The sequence below is a fragment of the Lolium perenne genome, chromosome 6, assembly GCF_019359855.2.
Source record: "Lolium perenne isolate Kyuss_39 chromosome 6, Kyuss_2.0, whole genome shotgun sequence".
NCBI classification, from domain to species: domain Eukaryota; kingdom Viridiplantae; phylum Streptophyta; class Magnoliopsida; order Poales; family Poaceae; genus Lolium; species Lolium perenne.
The window spans coordinates 255,542,197-255,553,102 of record NC_067249.2 but is presented as its reverse complement, the minus strand read 5'-3'; the positions used below and the strand labels follow the sequence as shown (position 1 = coordinate 255,553,102).

General features: G+C 41.4%; 2 protein-coding genes across 2 annotated transcripts; one reads left to right on the top strand and one right to left on the bottom strand.

Annotated features, from left to right (window-relative positions):
- Positions 1-2,305: 2,305 nt before the first annotated feature.
- Positions 2,306-6,884, bottom strand: LOC127305253 (26S proteasome regulatory subunit 6A homolog). Its single transcript, XM_051335655.2, has 10 exons — positions 6,657-6,884; positions 6,451-6,567; positions 5,851-5,958; positions 4,542-4,733; positions 4,181-4,372; positions 3,941-4,059; positions 3,457-3,544; positions 3,121-3,240; positions 2,874-3,014; positions 2,306-2,521 (listed from the first exon to the last, which is right to left on the bottom strand). Exons 1-10 carry the CDS (start codon positions 6,810-6,812, stop codon positions 2,444-2,446), a joined length of 1,311 nt encoding a protein of 436 aa, XP_051191615.1. The 5' UTR covers positions 6,813-6,884; the 3' UTR covers positions 2,306-2,443.
- A 177-nt stretch (positions 6,885-7,061) lies between these two features.
- LOC127305254 (uncharacterized) lies at positions 7,062-8,453 on the top strand. Its single transcript, XM_051335657.2, has one exon. The coding sequence runs from the start codon at positions 7,114-7,116 to the stop codon at positions 8,251-8,253; it is 1,140 nt and encodes a 379-aa protein (XP_051191617.1). The 5' UTR covers positions 7,062-7,113; the 3' UTR covers positions 8,254-8,453.
- The last annotated feature ends 2,453 nt before the right edge of the window (positions 8,454-10,906 follow it).

Genomic DNA, 10,906 nt, shown 5'->3' with positions numbered 1-10,906 from the left:
ACAAATGACTTTTGTTAACAACAACAAAAAACAATGAGGCGGTGATAAAGTGAGGCTTGTAGCGCAAGGGTTCACGCAGAGACCCGACATCAATTATATATGATGTAACATACCCTATTGGTATAAGTGGAATTATGTTTCGATACTAATATTATTGGCAATTATAAATAAACTATCCATGTAGCTGATGGATGTAGTGATTACATAATCATATGGGTCACTCAATTTGGATATCTATATTAAAGTCCTTAAGGCTTATAAATCCAAATCCAAAATTAAATCGCAACATATGTGTAATAATACAAAAGTCACTCTATGACTTAAAATAGTCAAACACAAATTGTGTGGTACAATTGACTATAAGAGCTCCTTCTTATAAAGGATTACTCGTACAATGATGATTGCTTATATGTAGTCATAACCAAAATCTCTAATTGGATTTTACATGATCTTTGTATATATCAATGCTTTTATCATCAAAGTTTATAATATACATGAAAGGTCCTTGCAATCATATCAAGACGGAGATTTGGATTGAACCAAGTATTAACCAAGTTTATAACTTGAGTATATTCCTTCGGAATACATATCTATCATTCTTTACATGTCCATGAAGTTTTGGAAAAATTTAATATGGATAAATCAAATCAAAGATACATATGGTCACACTATCCCTAACACGGATAAAAAAAATTCATTCATACATTGTAGTAGTGATGAAGTGATATTGAACCTCTTGTTCCATATCTCAATACAAACTACATCATGAATGTGAATATTTTGTTATCAACTTCTTTAAAGTGCAAGCCCCAACTAAAAGATTGGTGTAAGTAATATCCTCCGATATATTTAAGGCTCAAATGATCTTGATTAATTCCCTTAGGAATATCAAGATTTGACCATCGTGTAATCTACATTGGCTATAATTATCGATCCCGAAAATGCCATATCATAGACTGAATTCAATGAAAGAGCCTTCTAACTAAGAGAACAAAATAGGCTCGACTGACCACATTCAAGATCATGTGGTTAAGATTCAACAGAATTACCCACCATTATCTATCAGATAATACCTCTTGTATTGCTCAAATGCATAAGGGTTAAATTAATATTTTTCAAACTAGGAAGATAAACACTTTGCAAACATATCATGTGAAAATCTAATAGATTGTTTTACAGATTTCCATACTCATGAATTTAAGTTCATGGATTGCTGTGAGACAACTTTTAGATTTGCAAAGTTCAGGGGGAGTAAAACCCCCAAATTATAACCCGGTGATGATCATTAGATCATATATATTGTACTCTTTTTCCCTTAATGAGTTTTCCTAATGGTTTCTCATAAAAGGTTTTTAATGAGATAATATAAATACAAGTGTCTAGATATGCCACATTGCTTTCTCCTTGTTTTTTCCCCATTGGGTTTTAAAGGAGTTTTCGGTGGCACATCATATTGCACTCTTTGCAATATTTATATGTCGTACCTCATATTTTCCCCACTGGGGTTTTTAAAGGAAGTATATAAGGCATATTTATTGATCTCTAAACTCACTAATGAGATTTTTCCTTATCAAGGTTTTGCTCATATGAGTTCTCAAGAGATAATAATCTTTCTATGTTGTATTATTTTCTCCTTATTTTTCCAACAGGGTTTAAAGGAGTTTTAACAACATATCACATACGACTCTCCTCATATTTTTCCCAATGGGTTTTTTTGGGGGAGAGATTCTAAAGATGATAGAGTTTACAAAGAACAACAATGTTTACAAGGGCATCCTCATGGATACGCAAGAAGACTTCAAGACTATACAAGAAGATCTTGAAGATTATACAACGGATTTTCAAGAAACGGCGTTGTCCAAGGGGGAGTGTTAGAAATAGATTAGCTTAGGTCTTAAGCTAACTAGGCAGTTACTTTTTGTTCAACAGCCACGTCCCTCCGAAGGGACACAACCTTGTAAATGGCACTTGTTCGCTGGGTATATATACCCCTCAATCATCAATGAAATTAACAGTTCAGCTCTCACTACTTTTACTCTAAACAGTTTCCTCAAATCAAACATTCGTCCACATCATCAATGTAACAGAAGCCAGTGGCAAGAATCAGTCTGGCTCGAGCTACCTAAGATTCATACATGGCATTGCCAACGGTCTAATCCAGCTTTAACATTCCATTTAGACACCCATGTTAACAGTAAATTTTAAAGCACTTGAAGAATAGGATGAAAGCAAAACGTGCATAAAGAGGAAACCTAAGGGGCAATTGCTGTTGCAGTAATTTTTAAAGCACTTAAAGAATAGGATCAAAGCAAAACGTGCTTCATATTATCATGATAAACTGAGACCAAACACGATTTCAGAATATAAATGTTAGTGTTACAAACAGTTGGACAAATCCACAGGACCAACGGGTTCCCTTAGCATATTCACTATCTTAGGGGAACTAAGCATAATAATTCAAGCTGGACTTCTTCTTTGCTTGCACTTGGATAATGCCTTCGTTGAAATCTTCATGGATCACCTGCACGAGTAGAGACAGGTTCAGACTCAACAATACATTATTGATCGTCTCCAAATATAGCTAAATATTTCAGATGCAGCCAGGTCACAGCAAAGTTGCACTGAATTATCAGCAGCGCATATGAAGATCAATCAATGCCATCATGCTACTCTATTACTGTATACTAAATTTGAGAATATTCAGTTCATGCTGAACATACTATAAATCTATTCAAGCAGTTAAAACTTTATTTACTGATCCCCAGGATCCTAATCCATTTTATCTGTAGTTGTCATCCTCCACTGTCTACCAAACAGTCAATACTCTTCCACAAGGACCCTCAAGGTACGGAAGAACAAAAGTCAGCACAAACCTCTGTAGCATCTCTGCGTAGAGCAAGCATGCCAGCTTCTACACAAACGGCCTTCAGCTGTGCACCATTGAAATCATCAGTTGAGCGAGCCAACTCTTCAAAGTTGACATCAGGGTTTACGTTCATCTTCCGCGAGTGAATCTACAAAATACAACGCAGACCAAACTTGTTTGAGTTCACAAAACTATAAAGGACAGCAAAGTTTACAACAAGAGCTAACGGGCTTCACAAATTTCAGGACACATACTTGCAAAATCCTAGCTCTTGCTTCCTCCTTCGGATGAGGGAACTCAATCTTTCGGTCCAGACGGCCAGAACGCAGTAAAGCGGGATCAAGAATATCTGCACGATTTGTTGCGGCAATCACCTGCAAGTCACAACAACCATGCGTTAAAAATATAGTACTACTAAAACATCAGTCAGGGTATTGGTCATCTCTCAGATTATGATCACTAGAAGCCTCATTTGCAATCCAATACAATTCCCTGTTTTATCTAATTAATCTTTTGACAAAACCAATTATCTTTACATGTTGAGCTTGGACGCATTCAGATTACAGAGACAGATATTAGGAGACCCTTACCTTTATCCTCTCATCACTGCTGAATCCATCCAGCTGATTCAGCAACTCCAACATAGTGCGTTGCACTTCTCTGTCACCGCTAACTTCACTGTAGTCAAATAGAAAAGAAACACAACGTGAATACAATATTAACAACACCACATATGATATGTGCAGCCAGAATACATTTGAAGGAAATAAGATGTATTTATCACTTGATACAAAATCATGAACAGTTTGTCCTAATTCAGATATGACATAGAGGGTTAAAGGAGTATTCAACTCGCACAGACACCACTAATCTTCATAGAAAGGTTATAGCATATACTGTTCACGATATGAATCGGCCAAATAAAACCTAGAGTACCAACATGACGATGCATACTTCAACCACAAATGATACACAGACAAGCCAAAGAGACATTACACATTTACGTTGGAATATTAACTCACTATGCTTAGTGTAGAAAGCAATGGGTGCAAGATAAGTATATGCGATATTTACCTATCAAAGCGCTTTGTTCCAATTGCATCAATCTCATCAATAAATATAATGCAAGGGGCCTTCTCCTTTGCTAGCTCAAAGGCATCTCGGACAAGCTTGGCCCCATCACCAATGAACATCTGAAACAATTCAAAGATGTTTATATTTTCCTGAACTATACCCGGAGGAACCATAGTACATTAAAAGGAATAATAACAGCACATTCTTCTTTCAGCAACTTTATCACCATAAGTTAGTTACCTGGACTAGCTGCGGACCAGCTAATTTAAGGAATGTTGCATTAGTTTGTGCAGCACATGCACGAGCCATCAACGTCTTTCCCGTTCCAGGTGGTCCATATAGAAGAACTCCTTTCGGAGGACGGATTCCCAACTTCTGAAATTGCTCCTTGTGCGTCATTGGTAACACGATAGCTTCAACAAGCTCTTGAATCTGCATTTGACATTAGACAATACAAAGACAGAACATGAGAAAGCAGATAAAGCAAACAATTATGAATTAACAAACATTCCGAGATAAGCATCTTAAGATCATGCTACCTACAGAGAGATAAAATAGCCATAATCCTATTGTTTTTCATCAGTTCTGTGAAGTAAAATACCTCTTTCTCAAGGCCACCAATGTCATTATAATCCTCTGTAGGCTTTTCATCTACCTCCATTGCTTTTACTCTAGAGTCATACTCTGATGGTAGCGTGTCTAATATCAAATAGCTGTCTTTGTTGACTCCAACCAAATCGCCAGGCTTGAGATTGTCAGGGTCAACTAGCCCGATCACAGGAAGGAATATAGTCTGCAATCAAGAACAAAAAATGAACAGAGAAACCTTTAACAACACAGCCAATGCTTTACAGAAACATAAGGATTTTGGCTCCCTACAGCACATAAGATTGCTCGGGTTATGAGATTTCAACAAATGGCATAAGGAAATAAACCTTGTCAGGGTCCAAAACTCATGATACAGATACAGAGAAATCGACTAAGAAATAAAATGTTGTGCACAAACAGACAGGAATATTGATGTTGTGGAGTAATAAAATGTAATATCAAGACTTGATGAATTCTACTACCTGTTACTGATATTATCACGGAAATAACTCCCAGGAGAGCTTGACACTTAAAACATGTAAACCTAAAGTATAATTAGCATTGGTGGTGCTCATAGAAAGGACCTCAAAATTAAAATCAAACTATAATTCCACTACTTGTTTAACATTTATGGAAAAGGTTCCTGATGTCAACCTTGATTGACACTGGGGAGATGCTGATAAATCCCTCCAAACTGATTTACTAGGATGCCCCAAGCCACCAACTAGTCAATGATGGGCAGATGGCATGGCTTGAAGGACAGATATTTCTTATTACTTGATCTGAAGATTACAACACCTGCTCTTGTAGAGAGCTACCTAACTAGGCTCCTGCGACTGAAGAGTTATACTAACATGGAAACAAACTCAACTCATTTTCCTATCTCATTCCTAATTATACTGTCTATACACCTCATGAACTGAGCTAGCCACACTTATTTTTCTAACTTCTGTTGTGCTCCTCAGCTACTAAAAATATGGACAGCAACACTGAGTCAACCAAAACATATAAAAATTCTGACTTCTAATCAACCATGGAAATCCTGCTGGTAAATTACATCAGATTCCTTAAGCTACCTCTGAAAATAACATTTGTTTACGTTTGCCACAGGCATGTCTAGGCTACATCCACAACAGTTCATGCATATACAGTTGCAATAGATGTAGTTATAGTTGTAGATACTACTCCCTCCGATCGATAGTAAGTGTCGGGGCTTTAGTTCAATTTAGTCCAAATTTGAACTAAAGCTCCGACACATATTATGGACCGGAGGGAGTAGTAGAGACTTAAGCACCACAGCAAGTTGAAGCAAGTATATTTACTTGTCTTGTGGACGTCTTGAGAACAACACATTTTCCTTTCCTTTGTGAATCCAGATCAATGTTAGCACCATCCTCCTCAGCTTCATCTTCAGGGTTCATCTCCAAAATCTAAAACAGATGAAACCATGTAAGTAGATCTCCCAAGTAAAATGCATCTGTCAAGGCCTAGCAAAACTATAACACTGAGATGAGAAGTTGAGTTCTGAATCATGAAATTCTGGAAGACTTGAAAATTACAATATTGATCACAGTAAGGGTAACTGGGATGCTCGTTATCTACTACTACTAGGTAGCAACTATTTGTGCCTCCTGTCAGGTCGGTGCTAATTATGAAAGCAGCACATATGCTTGTGCCTTTCTTTTGCAGGTATATATGTGTCTTGTGTTAGGTCAAGTATATTCCCAGCGACTAAACTACAGCGCAATAGTCACTTGCCCCTCATCAATCAGCACGCAGTGAAACTCAAAGTCGCAGCATCTGAAGTCAGGCGCGTGCGAGTTGAAGCTAACTGATCCGGAACTATAATACCGAATCGGGAAATTTCGCACACATCCATCGATAAGAGGTAAATTCGCTAGTCGAGCGAGAACACGACGAACCTCGACGATGTTGCCGACGAGGTAGGGCAGCTGCTTGTTGAGCTTGATCTTCTCCTGGTTCTCCTTGATCTTGTCCTTGAAGTTCTCCAGCTCGAGGTTGTTCCGCTGCAGCTCGTCCTGGGTGGGGGCGCGAGAACGCAGATCAGATCAGGCGGCGGCGGAGATCGCGATGGGGGCCTAGGTTTTAGGGTTTCGGCGGAGTGTACCTTGAGGACGCGGACCTCGTTGTCGAGGAGGCGTGAGGCCCGCACGATGTCGTCCGTGGCCATGGAGGCGAGCTGGTCGTCCTCGGCGGCGTCGTCGACGGCCATGGCGGCGGCGCCGGCCGCCGGCGCGGGGGCGGGGGTGGGCGACGACGACATGGCTGCTCTGCTGCGAGGGAGGGCCGAGATGTGGAAGGGAAAAAGCCTACAAGGACTGGACTTGCGCAAGGGGTTGATGGGGATTCCTCCTCGGCTTGCGACGCAATATGGTGTCGTCTCGGGGCCTTTGGGCTTTTTGTAGCCCACGTTCCTGTTTCGGCCCGGCCCGGTCCGTTTACGATGTTAGAGGCCGGCCGTGCCACGAGTTGTGACGATGCGGCCCATATCTACCCATCACTCGATCCCCTTTCGTTGTGCCCCGCGGAAATCCACACCTCGCCGCCGGCGCCACCGCCGCGCCATGCTCCGCCTGCGAAGCTGCATCCTCACCCGTCTCCTCTCTTCCCCCTCCTCCGCTCTCCACCGACTGCTCTCAGCGGCAGCGGCTGCGGCCGACCCAAGCCCCGCGTTCGCCGTCGAGCAGTACCTCGTCGACACCTGCGGCCTCACCAAACCCCAAGCCCTCAAGGCCTCCGCCAAGCTCTCCCACCTCAAGTCCCCCGCCAAGCCCGACGCCGTGCTGGCCTTCCTCGCGGACCTCGGCCTCTCCAGCGCCGACGTCGCCGCCGCCGTCGCAGGGGACCCGCAGTTGCTCTGCGCCGACGTGGACAAGACCCTGGCCCCCGTCGTTGCAGGGCTAACCGCCCACGGCCTCTCGCGTGCTCAGGTCGCGCGCCTTGTCTCGCTCGGCCGCCCCATCTTCCGCAATACATCCCTCGTATCCAACCTACCCTACTACCTATCGCTCTTCGGATCCAACGAGAACCTCCTCAAGTTACTCAACCAGAGCAACAGTTTCCTCGGATGCAGCCTGGAGAAGGTGGTCAAGCCCAATGTCGCATTTCTGCAGGAGTGCGGGCTAGGTGATTGCATTTTTTCCAAGGTGCAACTCTCTACGCCACGCATACTTTCCACCAAACCAGAGCGCCTCCCTGCAATGGTGGCATGTGCCCAAGGTCTCGGTGTTCCCCGTGGATCTCCGATGTTCATGCATGTGCTATACGCTGTGGCAATCATCGGCGAGGATAAAATCGCTGCCAGAGTGGATTACTTGAAGAAAACTTTCAGGTGGTCCGATGCTGAGGTGGGCAATGTTGTTTGCAGGACTCCGCAGCTGCTGCGGAGGTCTAAGGACATGTTGCGCCGCTTGTCCGAGTTCTTTATCTCTGAGATGGGTTTGGAACCGACATACATTGCTCATCGTTCAGTAATGCTCACTTTTAGCCTGGACAGCCGCCTCAAGCCCCGATACTACGCTGTAAAGTTCCTCAAGCAAAATGGATTGGTCAAATGCTTCCCGAGCTATACAATTTTCCACCTGACTGACAAGGTATTCGTGGAGAGGTACATCTGCCCTCACATGGAAGCTGCTCCGTACCTCACGGAAGACTATGCTGCCGCTTGCAAAGGGGAAGTACCAACTAGATTCTTATCTGCTTGAACCAAGACCCTGACATGGAAATGTGGAACTTTTTGCGGCACAACAAAGTTTCTACTCTGTGCAGTAAGCTGGTTAGTCTTAGTTTCAGTGTTGTTCGCCCAATTAGATGCTGGTTATCCTCTATTCTATGTATGTTACATGCTGCTTTGGTCATTGCTAAGTGCTAATGCCTCATGAAACTGATGATTTGATTCCTGAAACCCGGCGTGTTGTCATTTAGAAGAGAACAAATCAGTGCCTGCAATATCTGAAAATGAGAAATGCATGAATATATTTGTGTTTCCCACCTTCATTGAAGATCATGGATATAACATGTGTGGGTGGACCCAGTTTTCTGTCAAAACCAGGATACATTCAACATAAAGGGAAAGAACTGCATCGTTTTCCATTAAAAAATATCGGTACGGTCTGCTTTCATACCAAAATTCACTTGGCTATTCTGTTTACATTCCTTCATATTGTTTGGTCCATCATATGTCAATACTAAATGGCAGTTCAATCTTTAATAATCAGATTATGCTTTGCGTATATTTATTTGTCCTTTTCGTTTATTTCCCCTGATTCTAATGTAGGGTTGTATTTGTACCTAAATCCATTAGGCTGTAGCTGGCCTTACTTCTGCTAGGGATTTTTTTTCTTTCAAATTTGATAAAGTGGCCTACTAAAGGATGGTCAACAAAAGAGTCTAAATCATTGACATCTGTCATTAATTGTGAGAACTAAGCCAATGTACATGAATGGTTCAGTCTTATCATATCTCTACTATTCACTGCCCGCAAATGTGGGTTGAGATCTGTTCAAAACTACAGTAAGATTTTGGCAAAAAAACATTAGTTGTTCATGTCCTGTTAATGAACCTCATGTTCATTAACTGCAGGAACCATCATGTCCTGCAAGTTGTGTCCATGCAGTGCTTATTTCACTCCCTCATTTTCGGAGTACTCGGATGATTGGGTTAACGCCCTTAATACAGTTGGTTACTCTGATGTGATCCCGCATGCTAGGCTTGCGTTAACTTCCACCTTTCGACCCTTTTACTGATAATTCGGTTTTTAATTGAGTTCTGCTTTCAACGATGGGTTGAATGGTTAAAGCCTGACCGCTGGTGTTGATGATGATGTCTCAACGCTCTGGATAAATTGATGAAATTCAGGTTCGAAATAAACTGGTGTAGATGAATTGGGTAATGTGTTTCTTCTTTATTAGGAAAAAAGTTGAGGCAAAAATAGCATTCGGCCTAACCAGATGTGTAGCTTTGGTAGCCCAGTGCTCAAGGGAAGTTACGGATGGAAATATAATTTCATTTCGAAGAGGTCAAGAATTTTCCAATGTGTTCTCTTATTGCATAAAGCAACATCACAAAGTGGTATATTGGTCTTTCTGCGAGGTGCAGCTATTATATGCATTCATTTTTGTTACTTGCATTTCTTGAATGGGTTAGCTGTATCTAATTTGAAATCTGAACCTTAAATTGCGATACAATCAATTGAAGTTTTGGTTGTTTTTATTCTAGTAGGGGCATTTCTTTTGTTATTGGCCTCTCTTAGATTTGTAAGCAGCTTGCGATGTAGCTGCTGAAGTGCCAGAATGTCATTGGCTGTAGACTCTGGTTTGGTGTTACTTATAGCATTCGATGAAGCAGTGCCAGATTCGTGCAGCTGGTTCATACAGTTGGAAGGAAGGTTAAACTGCTGACTGCTGTGTTGCTGGATTGATCAGATGGTGTAGAGTTTCTGTTGGAACTGCTTTATCGCTGCAAACAAATTAATTCTGCCCCAAACTAAAGGAATCTGGACATACAGTTTTTTATTGCTCTGGTCTTGCCGCTGAGGCTTAACAGTGATCTATTTTACCAGTTCCTTGGTTGTGGGAACATCTTTTTGTTTGATTTAGTTGCTTGGGTGGTAGCACATGTGTGATTAAGTGGGCATTAATCTTGATGGATCATTGATGTCAAGGGGAGAAAATATGTGAGTTGTGGTAAAGCGATGTTTTGTCTTTATAGATGCCAAAGCTCTTTGTAGTAAATTGTTCGTGAAACAGGGAGAGGCGTCATGCCGGCCTCATCTCTTATCATGATCGAATCCAATCACTCGATGCATCGGTCTGGTCTCGTAGTCGTAGGTGAAATTTAATAGGGCTCATGGCCATAATGGATAGAAGGTGAAATTTTGGTCTTGCCACGAGTTGCAGCTATAGTATCCATTCATATTTGTTACTTGCATTTTTTTTGAGTGGTTATGTGTATATAGTTTGGAATTTGAACCTCAAACTAATATACCAATAAAGTTTTGGTTATTTTTATTCGGATAGGGTTAGTTCTTCTGTTATAGCTTCCATTGGCTTCTCTTAGACTTCATAAGAAGTTTGTAATGTATCTTCTGAAGTACCAGAATGCAAAGGGGAAATATCCATTAGATTCTTATCTGCTTGAACCAACACTTTGACATGGAAATGTGCAACTTTTTGTGGCGCAACAAAGTTTTTACTCCGAGCAATAAGCTGGTTAGTCTTGTTTCAGTGTTGTTTGGTAGATTAGACGCTGCTTATCCTCTATTCTATGTATGTTACATGCTGGTTTGGTCATTGCTAAGTGATAATGCCTCATGAAACTGATAATTCGATTCCTGAAACCCGACGTGTTGTCAGTAGA

Coding starts and splice junctions, on each gene's coding strand:
- LOC127305253 (XM_051335655.2), bottom strand. CDS start 6,812: ATGTCGTCGTCGCCCACCCCCGCCCCCGCGCCGGCGGCCGGCGCCGCC. Junction 5,959..6,450: donor TCGTCGGCAACATCGTCGAG/GTTCGTCGTGTT, acceptor CATCTGTTTTAG/ATTTTGGAGATGAACCCTGA. Junction 4,060..4,180: donor CTGGTCCGCAGCTAGTCCAG/GTAACTAACTTA, acceptor GAATTGTTTCAG/ATGTTCATTGGTGATGGGGC.
- LOC127305254 (XM_051335657.2), top strand. CDS start 7,114: ATGCTCCGCCTGCGAAGCTGCATCCTCACCCGTCTCCTCTCTTCCCCC.